This window comes from Podarcis raffonei, chromosome 6, assembly GCF_027172205.1.
Source record: "Podarcis raffonei isolate rPodRaf1 chromosome 6, rPodRaf1.pri, whole genome shotgun sequence".
Taxonomy (NCBI): domain Eukaryota; kingdom Metazoa; phylum Chordata; class Lepidosauria; order Squamata; family Lacertidae; genus Podarcis; species Podarcis raffonei.
The window spans coordinates 49,284,534-49,309,404 of NC_070607.1; the positions used below are offsets into that span (position 1 = coordinate 49,284,534).

At 42.1% G+C, this 24,871-nt stretch overlaps 1 protein-coding gene across 3 annotated transcripts in view; it reads left to right on the forward strand.

Moving 5' to 3' along the window:
• ERI3 (ERI1 exoribonuclease family member 3) overlaps window positions 1–24,871 on the forward strand; it is a 218,124-nt gene that overhangs the window by 50,650 nt on the left and 142,603 nt on the right. For all 3 annotated transcript variants that reach the window (XM_053392678.1, XM_053392680.1, XM_053392679.1), the window contains 2 exons: window positions 745–804; window positions 3,027–3,118. In XM_053392678.1, the coding sequence (XP_053248653.1) occupies window positions 745–804; window positions 3,027–3,118 (152 nt within the window). The remainder of the gene's footprint in view (window positions 1–744; window positions 805–3,026; window positions 3,119–24,871) is intronic.

Below are 24,871 nucleotides of genomic sequence, written 5' to 3' on the forward strand. Positions count from 1 at the left end.
AAGTAAGAGACACTGACTTGCTCAGAATCACAGTTTGAGGCTGAGAGAGTGCATGAACATGCATGTGGATCTGTTCCACAGTTTCGATGCCACAGCTGAAAAGGCTCTCTCTCTCATCCACCAACTGCAGTTGGTACATTGAGGAGGACACTGAACATACATCTTGAACAGGTTCATAGAATCACTGAAGTGTGGCTCTGGAAAGGAAGCATGGATGTCATCTAGTCCAACACCTTGAATTGAAAGAGGAGGATCCTTCTGACTCATCCCCTGAATATGTCAGCTCTATTAGCTAAATTATTGTCCACAAGAAGAGAAGAGATGTGGGCAAGATTGATTGTGCCTGGGCAAGGAATAATTTTAGTTCTATGAATTTTGATAGATCAAACTGGTGAGCCGGAGCCCCAGCCTGCAAGAGGAAGATACAGGCCTCAAATAAATCTCAGCTGAGAGAAAATGCTGTTCTAACCAAAGACTGTTCCTGTTATAACTGGGATAACTGTTGTGTTTGGGTCTCCTTTAAAATCTCAAACTTAGCTGACTGTGAAGCTTAGAACAGTATTCTTCCTTGCTTCGGGCAGATCCCTCATCTGGATTTCTATGAGTGCCAGTTCTTTGGTATCATCTATATGCAGCACAGCAGTATTTTGCAGTATCAGTGAGAAGAGCAGGGGAAAAAATCCATTCTTTTTAGTGTTATCACTGATTTCTTTGTTTTTGTTTTCTCCATTTCCTTTGTTTCAGCTGACTGGAATTATTCAAGCCATGGTGGATGGACAGCCCAGTCTCCAGCAAGTGCTTGAGGTAAGCCTAATAACCTTTAGTTCCTGACCTCTGACACCTCCTTTCCCTTCCCCCTTCCTCTTCCTGTGTATTGAACCACGTAATTTGACTATGATTACAGCTTCATTAGAATAACATTTGCTGTCACATCAGTGACATGCTGTTGAGAATATTGAACCATTGATCTGTCATTTCCAGCTGTTCTTGTCAAAGGTACTGACAGCATGTCCAGACTCCTGCCAGAAGTCATGAGGGGAGGTGTGTGTTGGGGGGACTCTCTTACAGGAGATGGTCTTCAGGGGTCAGCAATGTTGCATTAAGACAACTGCATGAAAGATGATAAATTAATGGACATATCTACTTAAATACTCAGTAATAAACAGAAAGAATAGTGCCCATGAAATCTTGTCTGTGATGGTCCTGAATGCAGGAGATAATCTTAATAGTTCCATCTGCTTAATGTTGAATTCCTGCCGCATTTAAGGCTTAATTAGCTGAAAGTACTTTTACAATCAATAGCTTTTGTTGTTTGGCATCTATGGATGGAGTCCTCCAGGAGGGAGAGCCTATTCTGACTGCAGCTCGATGTGTTGCTCCCATCAGGATTTGTGCCTAATGGTTCTTAATCAAAACAATTGTAACCACAGCTAGTGTAAGGAAATCTGATTAGAGGTTAAAGTTGTGCTCTCTTGCTTCAGGGGTAGCTTGAAATTGCCTGAGTGAAGCGAAAGGGGACAGCTATGAATCCCTGGATGCTATTCAGTTGTGAGTCTTCCTCCTGACTGCATTAGAAGCAGCCTCAGCTGGCCCGGATAAGAAGACTTTTCTTCTGCTCTTTGCTCAAAAACCTCCCCTGACAGGTGGAATGAACCTTCATAGTTTACTACTCTTTGGGTCTCCTTTCTGTGGTTAGGGCCACCAGCGAGACCCTGAAGGCCCATTCAATATAAGACAAGTGAAGAAATTTGCATAGGGTGCTCAGGATGAAACAATTATATTTTACAATTCCATCCAGAAGGGTGGAGCTACTGAGTAACGTTGGCACTTGAAGAATTTCAGCTCCAGCAAAGGGTTGATACACCCTGCTGAGAACATGAGAATCTGTCCTATATTTAGTCAGACCGCTGGACAATCTAGATCACTATTGCCTAAAATGACTGGCAGTGGCTCTACAGGGTTTCAGACAGGAGTCTTTGCTACCTGTATCTGGAGGTGTCAAGAATGTGCCTGGGGTCTTTTTTTTTTTTTTTTTTGGTATTCATTCATTTAATGAAATTTGTACACCACTCAAGCAAAATACCTCCAAGTTATTAACAAGAGACAAACATTAAAAACAAGATACATTACAAAATGTAAACTAAAATCAGTAATTTTAAAACAATTATGCGTACTAAAATCACTTGTTAAAATTGCATGTTAAAATTAAATTCGTGTGAGCATAATGGAACACAGGTTTTTTTAAGCAGGCACAGAAAACAATATAGTGAAAGTACCTGTTATTTTAATGCCCTGCATGGTTCCTTGTGTTTTTCCAGTGCTCCTACTATATAGCCTGTTCCCATGTTGTTGGCCCCTTTTGATCCCTGTGCCCTATCTGCTGTCCTTGTTTTATATTCTTGTACCACTTTTCTGCTTCTGGAAAGAGGAAAATGTGTCCTTACACCTATTACAGAGAATAAGTTGATATTTCTTAGATTAATAAAACAGTGGAATAATTATGTTTACAAGATTATTTATTTGCAAGGCTTTCTCACTCCCTACTGATTTGGATAAGAACCCTTATTTTTGTACTCTGCTATTCCACATTTGATTGCTTGATTAAAAGTCCAGCTTGTTCAGATCCGAACATGATTCTGTAGGCAATTGCTTAGGGTATGTTGAAAAAGGACCTTTTGTAACTGTTGATTTAACAAGCTATCTGTATTATGGCGTGGGGAAGGCTATTCAAGACACACAGGAAATGGCCAAGTAATATTAAAATGTGACGGCCATTCTGTAAGCAGAAGTGTTGTGATTCCTGATAAGATCACCCCTTCTCTGGCCGCTTGATGTCTCCTATCAGAAATCTTCAAAGGTCCAAGCATACTTTCATAGAGATGAGAAGGGGAACAGAATGAGATGGGAGGGGGGACAGCCGTGTCGGATAAGATCACAATTTTCTTCTCTTGTGATTGTGAGGCTTATCAGCATTTAACTGTTGTGTCTCTTTTCCATGTCTCAGAAAGCTCATCTGTTTCTTTCAGAGGGTCGATGAGTGGATGGCAAAGGAAGGCCTCTTGGATCCCAGCGTCAAGTCGATTTTTGTAACCTGTGGAGACTGGGACTTGAAAGTAATGTGAGTATGGGATGGAGGATTATGCATTCATGCTATGAGCACTCTTTCCACTTCTCAATATTTCCTCCTGCGCTAGGATTTTCATGTATCTTCCCTATTTTGGAGAAGGGAAGTGTGTGCTACCATTTCTCCTGTATCTTAACTTTCTAGGTAGCACACCCTTTTGGAAGTAAAATGTCTTCAAATGGTGTGGTACTGATACATGTCTAGTGATGGTCATATCATGCCTGGCACTCTCTCCCTCTGCCTCTGTGCCAGCACTTAGCCATCTCGGAGGGGACATTATGGAGCATGCCACATTTGCGAGTAAAGGTGGCACCCATCATTTCCTTGGTCAGATACACAAGATGCTGAGGTCCCTGCGTATCCCTAGAAGTTGCATGCTTTGATGCATTCCTGCATCTCAGCATTTCCCCCCTGTCTAAATAGTCCATATTGTAAACAGACAGAGTGCAGGATAATGGCAGGTGCATTTTTTCTTGAACCACATTACTGTCTGTTTGAAGATCCTTTCTTTCAGAAATGATGACTAACTTGAAGAGCAAGGAACATTGTATTTCTTGCTTGAGGAAAGATGAATGTATAGGATTCATTTTTATCCCCCCCCCCCCAATAAGACTGTCAGCAGGTTTAAAAGGGGATGGTCTTTCTCTACTTTCATATTGAAAGATATCAGCTTCTGTACATCAACATTAAATTAAAACAATAGTTGTGATGCTGACATATATTTTAATCTGCATTGTTTGGGGCCTTATTAGCCAAGAGCTCTCTTTTCCTAGACACCTTCTATAGAAAATCAGCTACAGCACTTCACTTCAGTCAACAGCAATACAACTTAATACTGGAGGAACTGATACAGCTCCATGTCTTTGTAACTCCCTGACTTGGTCTGCCACAATTTTGTATTATTGAACTACACAAGGTGCCTGGCATTATACTGATGTAAAGGGGTTAAGAACAGAATAAGAGCCTTGCAGGATCAGACCAAAAGCCAATCTAGCTGAGCTTCCTGTTTTCCACACTAGTCAAGCAGAAACTCATGGACATGAAAGCAAGGGTTCTCCCCTGCTCCTGTTCCTCAGCAACTTGTGTTCAGTATTCTTCCTCTGATCCTGTAGGCAGTATATAGCCATCATGACTTAGAGTCCTTGATAGCTTTATCCTCCATGAATTTTACTAACCTCCTTTTAAAGCCATTCATGGCATACACCATGTGGCATGTGAAAGTGTACTTCCTTTGTGGTCCTCTCATTCACACCCAGTGTGAAGAAGGATTTGAGACTTAGTGGCCAGCAGGAGACACCACAACCATTTTGAATCTGTTCAACTACAGTGGGTTATTATGTTCCTTAATTGAGTGCATGTACATAAAAGCCACTTATCCCTGTTTATCAGTAATATCTGGACAGACAGAAAGCACTGGGGCTCATGTGACCCGATCTTTGCCTCTCTAGCAGAGTGATGCCGTTTATATTACAAGAAAAAGGTTGTGCACTTGCCATATACAGTGCTAACCTGACATCCACAACTTCTTAGCTGTGCTGCTTGGCTTTCAATCACACGTGAATTTCTACAAGTCATAAGAGGGCATGCTGCCGGAGAGAATCCATGCTTATTCTATTCAGCATTGAGAAGGATTCTTGAGCACTTACTTGCTTGGACTGGTTACTAGTGCTAACTTGAAAAATTGGGGCTGAACTGACAGCAAAAGACCCAATGTGGAAAGAAAAGGTGTTGCTCTTTTTTAGACAAAATAATTACTTTTTTGTATTTGTTAGCAGAACAGTCTGTATCTGAGCCCTCTTTGAAGCCCTGTCTAGAGCCACCATAGATTGACCTTGTTGCAGAGATTTAGCAGGGCTTAATTTCCTTTAAAGCATCAGTATGAGAAAATTCAGAATTTCATTGGCCTAAATATACATTATTTATCCCTACAACTTACTCTACATCTTGTTTTGGTGTTAGAGCATCTGGCCCTAAATCTGCAACACAGTTACCTTTGTGGGCAAGTCAAGCCTTCCCTGACCTGATGCCATTCAGATGTTTTGGATTGCAATTTCCACCAATCCCAGCCACCTGTGCTGGTTGGGGCTGAGGAGAGTTGTAGTCCAAAATGTCTGAAGGTAACTTGATTGGTGAAGGTGAATGAAGGTGAGTTTCTCATATGTGATGGATCAGTGTCCCTACAGATGGCGAAGTGATCCCTTAGGTCATATCTATATAGCCTGTGTCTTTGGGATTAGGTAAGGAATTGTCATTGTATCAGTGCTGATTCTGGTACTCCATAAGGACATTTTTGTGTTTAATTCTTATCTTTTCCCTTTGTGTGCCTCCAGAATCATTGCCACCTTTCACCATCACTTCAGTCTTTATTGCAAAAATCTCAGATTGTTGTCGTGCATGCCTCCAAGCTTCCAGAATAAAATAAACATATATACCTTAGCTTGCTTACCTGCATCATTTGGAGTTGTTTACCTGGAGCATTTGGAGTTACTTATTCTGGTTGTCAACTTTTTAGACTCCCTGGTAGTGAATCTTCTTTTGTTGTGTCCTGTCCACATTTTTATTTAGTTATTTAACCAAATTCATATATCACATGATCAGAAATGCTTCCAAAAAGGATGGAAGGTGCTGCTCATCTGGAGCAGCTTGTCTAGTTTTTGTTGTCACATTTTAAGGGGGATACAAACAAAACTGGAAAGGATTTGAATGAGCATCAAAGATGGTAAAGAGCTTGAAATGCATAAAAAACATAAAAGCTGAGTGAACTAGCTTTGCTGAGATTTATCAGGTCCATTTGCACTTGTTTGCAAATAGAATGTGGAAGAGGCTGACATAGAGAAGAAAGACCAGGATCATTAAATACAGAACAAGAAGCAATAGTTCAAGTGTGTGCAGGCCTAGTTGAGGTGTATAATTCTATTATGGAAGCCTTACAAAATATATCTAGGACAAACATATCATACACTTCTATGATTCTGTGAGGGGAAAGAACATAATGAGGATTTTCCTTCCTGCAATGTGGATTTGAGGCCTCATGGCCAGCAGGAGACACCACAGATCCTTTTTGAGTTTGTTAACGTCATTCTTTGCGTATCTTCTACATGCATTTTCATTCATGTGGGAGAGAACATTCCATTGTAGCCTCAGAAGATGTTGTAAATGGCTCATCTCCCCCACCATGCATTTCATCTTATTTTAAAATGTTATTTTACACAACAGTTTCAGAGGCTAATCCTTGGATGTTTCTGGGGCCAAGTGGGAAACCTGTGGTTTTGTGATTCCGGCTTCATGAAAGTAAGGGCTTCAGCAGCTACCTGTTAATGAACAGCCCGTCACTTTGTCCCAGTGGAGATGGGCTGCGGAAGCCTTAGTGCCATCACATCTGATTAGCAGCATGTTGGCGAACATGGCTTGAGCTTGAGTGAGAGAGCGCTTGCTGCCAGCCCTGACTCGTCTCATTTCCCCATTTACTTTTATCCATCACTATGAATGCTGAGGCTCCCTCCTGAACTAATTAAGTTTGCATGTGTTTAGACACATTGCCAAATAAGATTTAGCAAAGCAGAACTGAGCTACATCTCTTTTCAAATGGGATTGGTGAAGAGCTGATATGCTGCCTCAAGGACCAAAAGAGGCACAGTAGCTTGGATGTGCAGCATACCTCAGATGTATTCCTCAGCAAAGTTCAATTATATTCTAAGAGTGCACTGGAGGGAAGCTAACTAATATGTCATTATTGTGCAAAGGATAAACAGCTGTTTTGCTTATGATAGATGAGTGTGTGAGTTTTCAGGAATCATACTGGTTCAGATCCAGATTTTTTAAAAGTCAAAGGCCAGACTAGTATCAAATAAGTTGCAAAAATATGTGGCAGGTTAACAGGTATTAATCTTTTTATTCCAGATAATAACAGGAAAATTAAACGATATATTTCTGAAAATATATCTTCTGCACTTGAGGGAGCTCTCTATCTTGTGTTTCTCTTTAATGGTTATTTTAGTACAAGGAGCAAACATGTGGTTTTTTTTACAGTTCCAATTCATTGTTGGAATAAGAATCAGTGGCTCTTTCTCAGTACTTTCCATCCTCTTTCTTTCAGTGTTTCAGAAAAAAAATTCTAAGATTTTATCGCTTGCTGTTGCAGTGGGGGTGCTAACCTGTGACCCTTCATATATTGCTGAAGTATAGTTCCTAAAGGCCCCAGCAAGCATGGCTGATAGGAAGAATGTGAGTTGTAGTTCAGCAGCATCCGAGGGGCCACATCCTGCACCTCACCTGGTAGGGGCACATGAAGATGGACCTGAAGAAAATCTGAAGTCTTAGGTAGGTATGTGTAGGGATAGAAAAAAAAGAGTTCTTCAGTATCTTTTAACTCCTCCTAGAAACAGAACCAGTGAAGGCAGTGAAGTACTGGCTTGATGTGTTCAAATCATCTGGTCCCAGTTAGCAGTCTCATGGTCATATTCTGAATTAACTGGAGTTTCCAAACCATTTTCAAATGCATCCCCGTACCCAGTGCATTGCAGTAGTCCACACAGGAAGTTACCAGGTAATGGATAACTGAAGCAAGGCTGTTTCTGTTCCAGTAGATTCGTAGCTGGCATACTGTCACATTATTTTGTTTAGCTTCAGGGTTCCAGGGTTCTTCATTAGATGTTGACAGCAGCTAGGCATAAGTGAATATCCAGTAGTCATGAGCTTAGGTCAGAATAGTATCATGGACCTGTTTGGAATACGTGGTGAGGAGTTGCCCAGAAGGCTCATTGTAACCCTGGGGTCAGAAACCAGGTGCTGATTCTGTACCCAACATGTGCATGGGAGGATTTCCTGACTCCCAGCCCCCACTGATCAGCAGGAATCGGATTGGCAAAAGGAAGACAGCTGTTCTCCTCCTGCTTACTAGCCTCCTTTCCTTGTTAAGATGCAATTTCTTTAACGAGGAAAAAGCCCCTGAGTGGGAACATCACCTTTCTGAAGGGTTGTCCTGACAAAGGCATTTCACATCAACGTAGTCTCATGTCAGGTTTGGCAAATACCGTCACTCATTCTAAAAACCTCCCCCCACTAAGGAAAAGAAAAGTCCATGCACCTGAGAGGAAATGAATTCTCCTCCACAGCTTGAATACATCATGACAGCAGTGGATCTAATGAGAGAGGGCCATTCATTCTGGGTGTTAGAGTTTCCTCCATCGATACAGAAATGCTATTAATTAAAAAGAAACTACCTGAAGCTCGAGATAAGAGGCACCAGACCTGCCAGGCTGAAATGTGTGAGTGGAGATTCAGCCTTGTTAAGCTTATGGGACCTTAGGCCTGAGAACAAGTGCTGTGGGAAGGGGATTCCAAGGAGCTACTTGAGAATGTGAAACTGCAAGGCAAAGCTTGGACTTGGGGTAAGCAGCTCATTCTTGGAAACCAGTGTAGCGTGGGATTTATAGCAAACTGCGATGTGTATTGTTTGTTATGAGCAGTGAATTGTGTATTTTGTGTTACAAACCACTGGGCCTTGCTTCCTTGGAGGGGCCAGATGAGGGAACTACCTCCGGCTTATTCACACCAGGCTTCCCTCTGAGTAAGCCTCCCTGTTCTGCCCTGTATCTCTGTAGAAAATCTCCCTGTTCCAACAGTATGGTGGGATGGCATTGTATTCTTTATCTCTCTCCTCAAAGCAAACCAGCACCTGGTGAGTCATTCTTTCCTGTCTGCTATATCATTATATTGATGCATGGTGCTATATCCTGGATAATTCAGCCTGTCTAGCTTCATCATTACCATCCAGGAGAACCAGAAGTAGAGCATAGATATTTCAACCTTGTCTGATTTTCTGGAAGCTGATATAGAGGCTTGATCTCCACCCTGTTCATTCTGCTCTTATTCACAACCTGCATATAATAGAAAAATAGTAGGCATCCCTGAGAAGGTCCTCCACACATACAAGGAACAGGCTGTCATACTGCACCCCATTTATATCATGAAGGAACTTCACTTTTGTGTTGACTTGGAGTAGCACCCAAGATAACTTAGTATAATAGTTGCCAAGCTGGGTCAGACTAGAGATCCATCTTCTGTCTGACAGAAGATGTCATTATTGCCACTGGCTTGACTGACTTCAAAGGGGGATTTGGCAAATGTGTCTGTAATGCCTATTAGCCATGATAGTTCAATGGAATCTACTTGTTACTGTGGGCAGCAGCAGAGGAAGGCTGTTGCCTTCACGCTCTGCTTCTAGTGGGCTTTCCCAAAGCATCTCAGTGACCACTATGGGAAAGAGTATGATGGGATAGATGAACCTTTAGTTTGATCCAAACAGACTATTAAGTACTGTTTAGGGCTGAGGTTGAGAAGCAGAACAAGTCCCACCTGCAAAAGCTAAATTTCTAAGACATGAAAATGCGTATCTGATTATTTCCATGGCAGGAAAGACTTGACTAATTCATTTCTCTCCAGGAAACTACTTGCTCAGAAGTTTTTATTTTGATAAGTAAGTGGTTAAAAAGCAAATGCTCGCTTTCTAATATGGTGATAAAACATACTAGAAACATTTATAGCTCTTGGTGCATTTCTTGGGATGCACATTAGTGAATCCTTAGCAGTGAATTATACCATTGCTTAATTTGATTTTACTGTTTTTAATTTTCCCTTGTCCAAGTTTTACAAGAAGAGTTGGCGATGCCACGTTCAGAATATATCAAGAACAATGGAAAGGGCAGAAGCTCTCTATTACAAGCTCAGAGAATAAACCACTTGACTTTCATAGATCCAAGGTCTTAAGTTACCAACCATGTTCTAGGTTTAAGTTAACTGAAGTCCAGTATTATGGCGGCACCCAGTAAGATCCACCTGCTTGCTGAAATCCATGTGTGCAGCAGGAATTCTGCTTTCTTTCCTTCACCTTCCAGTCTCCACCTGTGACTCTAAAATCTGTTCTGGAGATTTTGGAGGTGTGCAACATGCTACAGATTGGAGGAGAAGGAGGTATCATGTTGCATTTGCTCATGCTACACTGGACCTTACTGTTAATACTGTCGACTCATGCACAGTTCTAATATCTTCTAGTGTGAAAGACTGCTTCCCGAGATGCTAATACTGGTGGATGTGTGACTTTTTAGGAATAGTGCTATTGTGCTTGTTGCCCTGTATTCGTTGAGTGAAGGATTTTGCTCCCGAATCAAGAAATCTACATCTTAAAAAGAACCACACAAACCTAACCAGTCACACAAATAAGTTGCTTTGAATAATGCCAAGCAGTTAAAATTTCTGCCTGGAGAATTTGTCAGATCTCACAACTGATTACATGACAGGTGTAGCAATGGCGAATTAAGGGCAGGATTATGGGTATTCTGCAGTCAAGCCATGCAAATGCAGAATTCACAATCCTCTAAGAATCTTAGCAGATAGACCACTTTTCGCATGATATTAAGCCAAGTATTCTCTCTTTTTAAAAGTTAAGATATGCATGAGCAGTACGCAACTGCTGCAGGCAGTCCCTTTTCTGCCCTTTAGCTCCTCCCTTCACGCAAACAACAGAACAAGATTCCTTACTTAATCATAGCTCCCCAATATGTGTGAATCTGGAAAGTATAGTTAGTGGCTTCAAAACAAGCCAGGATATTAAGCCTTAGTTCAAAGTTGCTTGTCTTGAAATCATTAAGCATTGTTTCAGTTCATACATGAATGGAAAACCATGGTTAAGTGCTGATCCTTGGCTTGTTTTTCCGAGTACATATAATACCTATGCTGCTACATCACATGCTTCACCATAAAAATTGCTGTCAGCATAATATGTTCTGGAATAAACAAGTAGAAGACCTATGTGTGTACTGTGTATGTACTGAATTCTGCTTCATCTGGCTATTGCTTTTATTTATTAAAAATATTATACCCCACTTTTCTTCACAAAGTGGCTCACAACCAATTACCAACATGCAACATTGCAAAATTAAATATTTTTTTAAAATTTAGGCCATAACTTCCCCATTAGAGTTAAAATCGACAGAACATTAGTGGTAGCCAACACAATAGTTCCATTAATGCAAGGATGTTTGTTTGCACAGTGTAAATTTCCCTCCCTCCTCTTCCCATGCATCTGTTAAACCTGTTCTGGATTTTTTTGCGGTTCCTTGGGGGCCACAGTCCCATCTAGGACTACTTGTACAGCTGAATCTGGAGATGGTCACTTTCCAATCCGCAGCACCTCCTCTTGTCTAGGTCCACAACCTCCCGTGGGTAGACAGGTAGAAATGAATGCCATTTCGTTTTGGTGATAAAGATAAAGGGACCCCTGACCATTAGGTCCAGTCGTGACCGACTCTGGGGTTGCGGTGCTCATCTCGCTTTATTGGCCGAGGGAGCCAGCGTACAGCTTCCGGGTCATGTGGCCAGCATGACTAAGCCGCTTCTGGTGAACCAGAGCAGCACACGGAAACGCCGTTTACCTTCCCGCCGGAGCGGTATCTACTTGCACTTTGAAGTGCTTTCGAACTGCTAGGTTGGCAGGAGCAGGGACTGAGCAACGGGAGCTCACCCTGTCACGGGGATTCGAACCGCCGACCTTCTGATCGGCAAGTCCTAGGCTCTGTGGTTTAACCCACAGCGCCAACCGCCACCGTGTCGTTTTGGTGATACTTCAACTCAAACCTCTAGATGACTTTTCCCAGCAGATACATAAAGATATCATTGAGCATGGGAGGCCAAATTGAACCTTTTGCAGGCAGTGAGCTGCTTCTAAACCCCTGACTATTATTTTACCTCCAAATCTCTCACTTTTCAAGACAAAAGGAAACTTAAACTAGTTTTGTAATCCAAGCACCTGCTTTCTCAGTCCTGTATTTTCTAATTTTATGGCTCTGCATGCTAACCTTTTCTGCTGCTTTCTTTTTCTTGCTTTGTTTGGGAATGGAGGGTTGTATGTCGAATCCTGCAAGTGTCTTCCTCCCCCCTTTCTCCCTCTCCCTGTGGTTTCTAGGAATTGGTTTTGGGTGAGATGCTTGTAACTAAGCCGTTCACGTAGGGATTACCTTGCTATGGACGGCAAACTTCAGCTTGTCTAATCTTCTATACACAAAGGGTAAGAGCTTCATCCCTGTATCTGAAGGGGTTGGTGGTGTGTTAGCTGAAAGCATAATGAGCTTTGACACAGTGTAAGTTGAGAGAGCACAGTGGTATTGGTTTGGAAATTAAGACCATGGGAATGAAGCCAGACAACAGTATCACAAGGGATAGTAAAACGCTAAGAAAGGGGGCGAAACATAAGAGAAACTGATATCTAGGGTAGAATATTAGATAGAGAGTGATTAGTTATTTAATAAAAATTAATTTATTACTCATAATGGGGGGTGGTGGCATTGTCCTATTTTCTTGTAGTTGACACTGAGAAAAAGTATGCGGAGACTGGCAGAGGTTGTACTATAGGGTAGCATAGCCATACAGAAGTCTGTAAAAGCTACTAGTCCATAAGCATTTATTTTATGTCACTGTGAGTGTGCTTTTGTCCCTTAAAACTGTGATAAATGAAATACCAGCCCACTAACCCACACATACTGCATTAGTCATTTGTATCACACCAGCAGCAAGGGGAGGGAGTGAGGGTGAAGGGGTTTATTGTTTTGTTTTTGTTCTTATTTTTATTATGTGTGTTGTGTTTTTATTTTGTATTTTTCCTGTGAACCGCCCTGAGATCTTTGAATGAAGGGCAGTATACAAATTTAATAAAGAAGTAAATAAACCCTTTAGATATTTGAAGATGGCTATCATATCTCCTTTGTCTCCTCTTTCCCAGGCTAAGCATACCCAACTCCCTCAACCATCCCTCATAAGACTTGGTTTCCAGACCCTTAATCATCTTGTCCAGCTTGACAACATCCTTTTTAAATTGTGGTGCCCAGAACTAGACACAGTACTCCAGGTGTAGTCTGACCAAGGCAGAATAGAGCGGTACTATTACTTCCTTTAATCAGGACATTATTCTGTTGATGCATGTTCCACATGAGGCCTAAGAAAATCAAGAAATAGGAAAGTTAGCCGATTAGATATTTTAAATTGATTTTTCACCAGCTTTGTAATTGATTATTCATCAATTATGTTTATATTTGCATATTGCCATATATTCATATAGGTGTTTTTTTGAGGTTATTGACCAACTTCCTTCCTTGATGATATTTTAATAAGAATGGGGAGACACAATCAGTTAGCATAGCGTTCTGCTGGATGACTTTTTGAGCATAGGTTGGATTGTGTACCTGCTGAAGCTTTCTGGACCATGATAGGGAAGAGAACTTACACTTTGGGTTTGCTGACACTGCATTCTGTCAAATGGACAGAACTATTTCCTGAAAGATATACTGGGCTAAAGTGTAATAAAATACAATGTAAGGTGGTAGCTAGCATGCTGTGTGATGCAGTGAATACTTGACAAGCTACAGAAAGGATGCCCTTAATTTGTATTTGGCATATGGGTCTTAAGTTGCCAGATGTGATCTAGATAATTCAGTGTGTCGTGTTAGGTAGATAATCTTGGAGCTCCTTTTCCATTCTGTTAGCTCTAGAGATCTGGAGTTTTTTTGTGTGATGCTGAAAACTCTAGGGCTCTGTGTTCTTTGGCTGGCTAGGTTGTAGCAAAATCGAGTTAAATGGCAGTTATCTGTTTAAGTTGTTAGTGAAAGGCAGAGGTCAGAGATGAAACCTGTTAAGAATACAGGATGATCTGTTTTGGCTGTAGGCTCCGCTTTATGTGTTTGACCAGGGGTAGGCAACCTAAGGCCCTAAGGGTTATTTGTGGGGCCTGCCTGGTGTTTTTACATGAGTAGAATGTGTGCTTTTATTTAAAATGCATCTTTGGGTTATTTGTGGGGCATAGGAATTCATTCATTCCCCCCACAAAAAATATAGTCCGGCCCACCACATGGTCTGAGGGACGGTGGACCGGCCCACGGCTGAAAAAGGTTTCTGACCTCTGTATTTGACCAAGAACCTTCAATATTGTTGGAGGCAGTACTTTGAAGCTGAAAAAGCAGTATATGATAGTTCATATGGGGGCGGGGACAACAAGCAAAATGGATTCTGGGCAAAGTTAAATAGCAAGGAGTATTAGGTATGGCTGAAGTTAAATTATTTATCCTTTCTATGCTGCATCGATGCCAACATTATCAGGCTGTCTGAACAATGTTTCACGATTTCTGCCTTTTGAGGTGTGAATGTATCTGCATGTTCTTTAGCTATCGTTGTGCTAGGACTTTGGTGGCTTATGGAAACAGTGCAAACTTGGAACCAACATCCTCCTTCTATTAGTTCTGCAGGTACAGATAAGGTCAAACCATCCTCTTGAATTGTGACATCATTTTTCAGCCCCATGAGCTGCTGCATCAGTTACATTTTATGGACCGTTTAAACGTTCTGAGTAGTGATTAGGGCCATTCAAAGGGGGGGGGAACGTATCAATTTTTGGAGCATATGGTAAGTTTCGCAACTTGTCTTTATGTGACACACACTCTCCAGGTTAAGCTTCTACAATTAGTTTTAATGTCCTCAGAATTCTTTGGCACTTTTCTTCTGTTGTCGTGATGTATGATGTGCAAGCTGTTACATTGAGCAGAAGGAAGATCATACCTATTGGATGCTGTGAACATTTAGGGTTGCTCAAGGAGCCATGTTCACCCTTATTCTATGCAGCTGGAATCAAGGCAGCCTGAAGGGTCAGCTGGTGTGGCAGCTCACTTTCATTTGACTGTATTTGTATTGTGCAACATATCAGGTCTTAGAACTGCTGGCATTTCTCATGGGACCAAGCAAGCAATGCAGATAGTGGGGGAAGGATGATTACCTTTGATTGACAAGTCAGTCTGAAGTATTACAGTCACAGGTGCAAGATGGATGGATGGAGCTGGCATATAGGAAGTTCTTGGGATGTCAGTGACACGAGGGCAAGGTAACGGGCACAAGCCATTAGGCTGTGACAGTGTCTCTCTCTCTCTGCAACTGTCCCTTAGCACTGGGAAATGCTAAACAGCTAAGGCGGCCAGACTGAAGAAATACAGCACATTGTCACTGTGTATAAATTAGCATATTTGCCGATACTGGGATACTGTAGACTTCGCAGTGGTTTTGCAGTGCTTGGGGAAAAAATGCAGCTTGAAAGGATATAGCTAAAGTCATCTGCACCCACATTTTGTATGTGTCTTTGCTTTAGATCTCTAGCACGTTAATAGCTTAAGGAAATCTAAAACTACCCCGAACCCGCTGGCTTTGTTGGCTTTGTTTCAGGGATAGTGCGGAGGAGGATAGTAATTAATTTCAGCCTCTGTGGCCAAAGTGCAAGATAGTGCTGGCTTGCTGCTTCTGAGGAACCATTGATTTTAGGCTATTGTAAGGGCTCTGGTTCGAAAGCTCTGTTGAGCAAAGAGAGTCTTTGGGTGCCTGACAATCCCACCCCCCCACCCCCCGCCACATTTTCTGAGTGTCTCTTGCAAGCAGCCTCAGGCTGCCTGTCTCTTTGTTAGCAGTGTGACAGCAATGTGACACCATGAAAATAATTACTAACAAATCATGGTGGTGACTACAAATAGCTCACCGTCTTCAGAGGGATGTCAAGGAGCATTAGAGCACGATCATAGGAGATGCATGAAGGCTGGGGCTCTTTCTCAGTTCCAGGATACTTGCAGACCTTGCCTTCATACCACCAGTGTGGGAAATGTCTAAATGGTCAAATAGCTATCAGGCTTAGAGGTACACTAGGATCACTGAGTCACTTGGTGATTACTATATTACATGGAAGCAGGATGGTTTGGTGAGAGCCTCATGCTAGGTGAATTCCTGAAGGATTCAGTTTCTTCTCTCTAGTGCAGCCTTTCCCAACTGGTGCCCTCCATATGCTTTTAGGCTATAACTCCCATCACCCGCTGCTAACATGGTCAGTGTTGAGGAATGAAGGGAGTTGTAATCCAAAACATCAGGGGGCACCAGGTTGGGGAAGACTGTTCAGGTGACTTTAATTTTCTTTTTAAGAAAGGCAAAACAGGGCTGGTATGTGTGTATATATATTCCGAAAAGAGCTGTGGAGATGCTAGAGCTTTTTTATTCAAAGAAAAGTTGTAGGAATATGCCAAGAAACACTTGAGGGGGTGCGGGTGGCCATAGGTTCACATCTGTGTGTGTATAGGTGCACAAACAAATCAAACACCACAAAATCACATTTTATTCTGTGCATTAATCCTGGAGATGCAGATCAGGTCAGTTCACTCTGAAATTCAGAGCAAACCAGTTCATTTGGCATCCCTACCAATGGTAGATGAGGTTCAGTGGTGACGGAATGCAATTACAGTCATATGGCAAGTTGACTCTTCATATCTTGCATGATCCATGTACTGCTGAAAGTTTTGTTTTCCCTTTCCCGGTGTCCTGTGCTTTGATGGATCTGATTGTGAGGCACTGACTCCGAGCAGATGATAAATGCATTATATAGAAGAACTGTTGCATATGGAACACGGATGGGTATTGGAGATCCCTGCTTTTTCTAGGTCACTCCTGCAGTCAACACTTTTATCCACTTCCCTTCATTTACACAAATTATTATCTGGCCTTTTGCATGTGTACATAACGTTGCTAACATGTTGAGCTGCATGTAGAATGTGAGAATGAGGGGAAGGGTCAAAGGGAGAATTCGTTCAGGGAAGCTTAAAACATCCCCCCCCCCAATTCATGTAATATTTATGGAAGTGCTAGGAGTCAGATGCACTGACCTCTGGGGTCGTGCAGTTAAACAGCTCCTGCCCCCCTCCCTCCCTGCATTCTAATTGCTGCACTTGTCCTTTGGCTCTGGGGGTTTCTCACTGGCAGAACACATGCTAATGGTGACTGTTTCTGGGCGGGGTGTTTTGTCACAGCAAGAACACAGCTCACCTCACATTGTCTGGGCCCAAATGCCAGAGGTTGCCTGCTGTGAGATTCCAGAACCCAGGAGAAATTTTAAGCTCTGCTGTCACCTGCTGCTTCGCTGGCATTGTGCAGCTTTCTGCTTGGCTCTGTTGCGTTTTTCTGTCATTCTCTTCTTTTAAGAGTGCCTGACTCTTCAGTGGAGAGGGTGCCCATGTTCTGCTTGATTTTTCTGTTTTCTCCTATCAGCTTTTTCAAATTGAAGTTAATGTTCACTTTGGGAAGGCATGGGTGATGGGCTGGCAACGTTCTGGCTCTCCGGCATGCTTTGTTAGCTGGAGAGGCAGTTGACAACTTTGGTGGGAAGGAAGTGAGAGATGCTTCATGTATTGGGTTTAGTCAGGCCTTGACAAACAGTTTTTCTCAAAATGTGTTTGCAACCTAATCATCCGTGCAGCTGCCTGTTTGTGTTTGACTTTTTTCTATGTCTGTTTTTGATTAACTCTCGTTTGCTTTGGCATAGCCCACCCCCACCCCCAATGAAAATGGACACTTCAAGATAGAGAATCCTTTTTTAAATATCAGCAAGGAGGAGGGAAGTGGCCACAATTTATAGAACACATGTTTGCATGCAGGAGGACCCGGGTATAATCCCTTACACCTCTGATTAAAAGCACTCAGAAACCAGGTGATGGAAAAGATTTTTGTCTGAGATCATGAAGAGCCACTCCTAGTTATAGGAGACAATACTAAGCTAGATGAATCAAGTGTCGGACTCTTGCATAACTCAGTTTTGTATGTTTAAACTTAATGATGTTTATATGTTCAAGAGAGCATGAAACTCTTAATCTCAGGGTTGTGGGTTTGAGCCCCACGCTGGGCAAGACGATTTCTGCATTGTACAGGGTTGGATTAGAATTAGTTCCTCATGGTCCCTTCCAGCTCTACAATTCTATGATTCTATGACTTTTCTGTCCATTATGTGACTGCTAACCTTGGTATCCTGATGTACCATTTGGTATACTGAAGATCTTATCTCACTTTAAAATAAAATAAAAAAAGCAAATCTAGCCCTCACAGTTGTGAAGATAGGCTTGAAAACATGTAGGGACTGCTTAATGAACTCTCTTATACAGGAAATGGCGTCAAGCAGAATTTCTGATGGTCAGGTGACAAGACAGTAGTCCCCTGCATAACTGTTATCCATTCTCCATGATCATCAGGAGCAGAGTTAAATGATCAAAATTAAGAAAATGCATAATGTAGAATGTCTGTCTTGCAGAATATTGCAGATTTTTGGTGCACAGATTGAGTTACCATGGCACAGAATTATTGAATCTTTTATGTGCAGCTTATGTATAGTTCTGTATAAGATGCAAGAGCTGGGTGCAAGACTGTTGCTCCGTGATGGAGCGCATGCTTTGCATGCAAAGGGTCCCAGGTTCAACCCTCAGTATTTCCAGAGATGGCTGGGAAAACCCTCTTCCAGGACAGTTGTTCCCAGCCATCATAGACAGTACTGAGCTAGATGAACCAATGGTCTGACTCTGTGTAAGGCAACTTCCTAGGTTCATAAGTTGGCATTCTCCTGTATTACAGGAAAGATTTGTCTTATTTCATGTTATTTACATCCTGCTTTTCTGCATGAAAATTTATTCACAGTGGTGTACAAAATAAGCAATAAAAGTAAAACAACAAAATGAATTAAGATAAGTCAGTAAAAGCAGCCAATAAAAAGCTGCAGTAGAGACAGGATAAAACAATTTTTAAAACTGTAGTAAAATAAAAAGAAAAGCACACACATAGGAGGAAATCCCTGTTATCTGTTTCCTAAGAACTTTAACTTTTTTTAAAAAATGTAAAATTCAAGTCATCCTGCTTGTGAAGGAAAGCTTATTCTGAGGCATACTAGACATTGCAACTAGGAGCCATTGGGAGCCTTTTCTTCCACAAATTTGCTTGAACCCTTCCAAGCCTTCCAAGATGGTTACCATCTTGTGGTACATCTTGTGGTAGCAAATTCAGTTACTTAGCTATGCATTGTGTGAAGAAGTTCTTCCTTTTGCTTTTCCTGAATCCTGAAACTCTGATCCTCTGAAAATCTGAAAGTTTGCTGAATCCACTTTAGTGGAATAATTATAGAAACTGAGGTTCCCAAGTACAAAATGTGTTCTCTGAAAAGAATTCAAAGTTCAGAGACTTAAAAAAAATAACATTCAGAGACTTACGTTGCAATCCTAACCCTAGCTGTTGCCTGGTGAGGCTTTATAGGAGTGCTGAGGACACTGTTGGGTTTGCATCCCTGCAAAACATGCCGACTGGGATGGGTGGTAGAGGTGGAAGGGAGATTGCAAAGCTGTCATGTAATGGCAGTGGGGTTGGCCCCCAGGACATCTAACTGGAGGACTTTTTGCTGGCTGCCACCAGCGGGGAACCCAAGGGCAGAAGCTCTGTACTGGTGGAGATCAGCAGGGCTAGATGGAGAGATGCCTTTGCTCAATCTACTTGCACACACTCACCCCATCCCACCCCAACCTGGCCAAAAGGAATTTGAATTGCTGTTAATACCATGTTGTACAAAGAACCTTTAATGTCTGTTCTGAATGGGATCCGGGGTAGCCTATGTGATGTTCCGAGCCGGCATGTCCAATGGTTAAAGTTGAAGGGAATTATAGTCCAACAATATCTGGTGTATACTGTGTTGGCTACTACTGCTGCAGATAGTCCATATCTCAGGCTACTTATTTCCTTGACCTCTTATTTTTATATTTGTGTATTGTGCTTGTTGTTTTAACTAGAACTCCAGGCACATTTACAAAGTAGATGCAAAGACGGCGCTTAAAATAGAGGAAAACAGTCGTTAGCAAATATGCTGCAAGTACAAGTTAAGAAGCAATATCCAGTTCATGTCAATAGGTCTTTGAATTAGGTATTTCTGTTTTGGTGTATATCATACTTTCGTGTGTGGCGTTTATACTGGAAATGGTTACCTTCCTAGATAGTGTTGTGGAGGGGGAGCTAGGCTTGTACATCAAAACTGCTCAGATCAGCACCTGTGGCCCTGAAACTTGGCTTCTGTCTGCTCCAGCTATGCTCTTTTCCTCCTCCTTTCTTACTATAATGTATCTATCTTGTTACCAAAGGAGCATGGATGCATTTTTGCTGCTGGTCAGCCCTCATTAATATTTAGAGGTGACAGGTTGACATTTGCAGGCAAAACTTTCACTGACCTTCATGTTGTGCACTAAGGCTGTTGCCATTAATGGCTTTTCAGATTGAGGGCTTACAAAGTGATGGGGGATGTGAGGAATGCTTGTAAAGTTAGAAGTGTGGCGCTCGTGAGCCGGGGAGTTGAGACGAGACGATTTATGTGTGAGGGAACCTGAGCAGACTGAGGTGGTGACGTTCTTGTTGCATTAGTGAATTTCTGGGCATCACCTGGATCTATGGCCACTTGAGGAATTCCAGGGCAAGAAGCTAAATAGGTCTTTGACTGTTTGCTCAGGTGACTTTTTCCACTGTAGAACTTTGAGAGAAAGAGGCAACTCCAACTGACCCTTCAGAAGCAAAAATTCATCAGTTTCTATTGACAGTAGAAGTGCCTTTCCATTTTCTTTTTCTCATGTTTCTGCTTCATGCACACTGATGTGTGAGGCTGACATGCATCGTATAGTTTGGCTATGCTGTGACACATTTGAGGGCAGAAAAAGGGGAGATCTGTCTCATGTTGGTCTGAAAATTGAGTGCTGCATTAATCCCAGCACTTCCAAGCTAGAATATTTCATCCTGATGCTGTCACTTGCAAATGTGAACCACAGCCACCCCTCTGGCTGTTTGGATGCTACCAAGATGACTCAAAAAAGTAATTAAGTCTATTGTGGGGACACAGGAGCAAAAAGTAAGTGTTCTTTGTAGAAGGCATTTAGGTGACTTTGCAGAGCTTTGAAGCTCATTTACTGCAATTCAGAAGAGCACAAAACTGACTTTTTATCACATTTTCAGCAAGCTATTAAGTCCTGCACTAAGCTTGGAAATAATTGGAAATATGTTGTGCAGTGGCAGTTGTAACATACAACCTAGAGTGGTGGTGATCTGCCACAGGCACATTTTAGATTTTCTCCATTTGTATGGGGGCTAGAAACCTGCTTTTAAAACAACTAACATCAGATTATCAAGACTCTGAATTCAGGGTGTAGAGTCCAGGAAGGCTTGGATGTTTTAGGTGCCTGCAATTTGTTCTCTCCCTTTGAGTCCACTGGGGGGGTCATCTGATGACGCTCAGAATGGCACCCACTCTGAGAGGCCTTGAGAAGATCCTCTGTTGGTAAACCAGGAAAGGGCTCTTCAGAGCTGGCAAGGGGGGGCACTTTTTGCTCTCTTTATTATTTGTTTGGTGATAGATCTGCTTTCTTCTCTGTGGAGTTGATGTCCTGCTCCAGGTCAGAGCTTGGCACAACATCATGCACTTACTAGTAAGCACTCCCTCTCCTCTGCAGTAGATTCATTCTTTTTTCTTTGTTTTCTTAAAAGCTGCATCTAATATTTCTATGTATCAGTTGGTTATACTAGACAAAGCATCCCTTTCTCACTGGCTATTTTCCATTACCATCCAAAGACTTGTCCTGGGGTAAGACAATGCCACCTGTAAATTGAAGTGAAGAATTATTATTGCATTAAGGAATAGCAGCGCATTTGAGTAGCACATGCTTTTTGCATTGTTAGGCTTTCTGGGTTTCTATAGACATCTATAGGTCTGAATACATGAATGGCCATAGTTTTTGTTCTCTTACTTTATAGTCCATCTAAATGGTATAAGGCAGGGACAGCCAACTCCCAATAGACTGTGATCTAATTGGGGGTTCAGGTCAAAATTGTTAAGCTTTTTTTTTTTTTTAGGAAGGAGGAAGGCCCATTTTTTATGGGTTCAGGTCAACTTTGTAGGGCTTTATTTAGGGGAGAGGGAAGCCCCTTTTCTTTGGGATGCAGGACAAGAATGTTGAGCTTTCTTTAGGGGGGCCAAAGTTGTTGAGCTTCTTTGGGGGGAGCCGGTGATCTACCACAGACATCGAGTGATCTACCGGTAGATCATGATCTACCTGTTGGACGTGCCTGGTATAAGGGATATATGACTTTCCTCTAAAGTGTGAGGAAGAGATTGTGTCACTCTGCTTTCATGTTTACTTTCACATACTTTATAAGCAATATGGCAGATTTCCTGAAGCATCTTTACTGCAGCACATTGGTGCTTTAAATATATAAGTAAATAAAAATAGAACATGGTGTAACTTCATTCAGAAATTATCTTTAGACCACAAAGCAGCAGACCTCAGTGTCGTCCCCTTCCTTCTACTACCTCCACAACCTCCTCTCCTTCCACCACCCATGCGGAAAGGCCTTTACTGAAGCAGTGGTGACAAAGCTTTCTGTATATTTTCAGAACATGACAGCATATGAGGTTCTATTAATGCCTCCTGACTGGGTCTATAAATATCAAGATTTAATGTTCCCCATATCTTTTCCAAAGGAGGAGACTCTTTAAAAAGCCAGCTCGGTATCAATGAATCCAGCATGTAGGAAATGGCCCTATTTTCTTGGGCTTCTGACTTTCTGAACCCAGAAGCAGATGGACATTAACCGCCTCTGATTAGTTGGGAGAGTTGTACATTAATTTTTTATACACTAGGACCACCTGAGTGACTGAATTCAATTACAGGCTCCCTCCTTTTCTCGTTGCCCCCCCTTCTCCCCTGTGTTATTAATGTGGCTCCTCCATAGCAGAAACCGAGGGACCTGTTGAAATGAGAAACCCTTATTTCTTAGCGTGACCCACTGGATAATTAGGGTTAAATTGATATGCTATCACATTGGTGACACATTTTATCTGCCTCTGTTTGTACAAGAGGATACAATGGTGGAGGAAGGACCAATTTGTGCCCTTCTCTCGCTAACCAGACTGAGATAAAAGGTGTCACTAGGACGATAACGTCCTCGCCTTGCGCTCCTTTATTGTTGCTCAATTTGCTAGTTTTTTTCTAAATCCTGTTCTTTCATTCTTTCAATACCCTTGGCCATATTTTAGCTCCATGCCATTGCATAATGATGCCCTGCTAAATGTGTGTGCGCTATCTGCAACTCTGGCTGACAGCCCTGCCTGATAACCAAATTCCTGTCCATCCATCACTAGCTGCCTCTCCTCAACTTAAGGAAAGCGATAACCAAAGCATGGCTGTTTATCACCGCCAAGCTGGGCTCTTCTTTCCTGGTTGAAAGAAAGGAGAGTTGGCTTCAAAGGAAGAAAGAGGGCTGCATGATTTTGTCTCCATCTGCGTATCATTCTCCTCTGCAGCCCGTCAGACTGCCCTGTGTATTTTAGAAGCCTTCCCTCACATTATGCTGGGCTAGAATTTGACACAAATCTCTCTAGTTTTTAAATTTAATTTTCTCAGTCTTATGGCTCTGGGAGGAAAATTAAAATGTGCAGGAGTGAAATATAAAAAGAGTGAATAGGATGTTCAGTGGTCAGGGGTGTGTGTTTCTCTTACATGGCTAGCAGGATGTATAAAATTCAGATTCTTTAGACACATACAGTATTTAGGTTGCCGCTGAACTTTTTTTCCTACTGCAGAACATAATGTAGGAATTTGGAATAAGGTAAAGGTAAAGGTACCCCTGCCCGTATGGGCCAGTCTTGACAGACTCTGGGGTTGTGCGCCCATCTCACTTAAGAGGCCAGGGGCCAGCGCTGTCCGGAGACACTTCCGGGTCACGTGGCCAGCGTGACAAAGCTGCATCTGGCGAGCCAGCGCAGCACACGGAACGCCGTTTACCTTCCCGCAAGTAAGCGGTCCCTATTTATCTACTTGCACCCGGAGGTGCTTTCGAACTGCTAGGTTGGCAGGCGCTGGGACCGAACAACGGGAGCGCACCCCGCCGCGGGGATTCGAACTGCCGACCTTTCGATCGGCAAGTCCTAGGCACTGAGGTTTTACCCACAGCGCTACCCGCGTCCCTAGGAATTTGGAATACACAGTGGTAAATGAAGCCTGTCCTTTAAGCCATCCAGGCCTCAAAAGTCATGCTGGAGATCGTGAAGAGCAGCTAGTAGATTTGTTTCTGGGTTGAATATATCTGTGTAATTCTTTTATTAATGCAAACAAAGATGATAGAGATAAGAGCCCCGCTGGACCAAACCAAAGGCCTGTCTAGTCAGCATTTCCTGCAGTGGCCAACCAAACACTGGGAAGTCTTCAAGGACAACATCAGGACAAGACCCCTCATGTGTGGTTGGTCTCTACCAACTGGTGTTCAGTGACATTAATTACTTATTTATTTTTCTTACTCTCTCTTCACAAAGGTTGGATACCACAATTTTAAAATACAATATTACAAGCAGTTAAAACAAGAATGCTGCCTCTGATCCTGGAGGTGGTAAATACAGTAACTATCATGACAGGTTGTCAATTAATAATAATAATAACAACAACCTTATTGAAGCTTCTTTAAACTGTGAAGTTGTACTTACAAAGGCAGTCTGGATTCACATGTATGAGTTTAGAAGGCAATAGTTTGCTAGCTCATACTTTTTAGTATTTTTATTTGAGAAGGAAAAGTAACAAAATTGTGTGTACTTCAAGATAAGGATAACTTGGACCCTTACAAAACTTCTGTTTGGAAGCAGTTTGCCCCAGAACTCTTATGTTTATGTAGAAGTATAGCATGTGTGTATGGGAAGATGTTATTGAGGTCTAGATGCGGACTGTAGGTGAAAGTCTTGTTTCTAGATCCACTGAATTGTGCTCCCTTAGAGGCAACACTACGAACACCAGGGAACCAGCACTGCACTGCACTGCCCTGTCCAATCCCTTCTTTCTTTGTAGGAGTTTA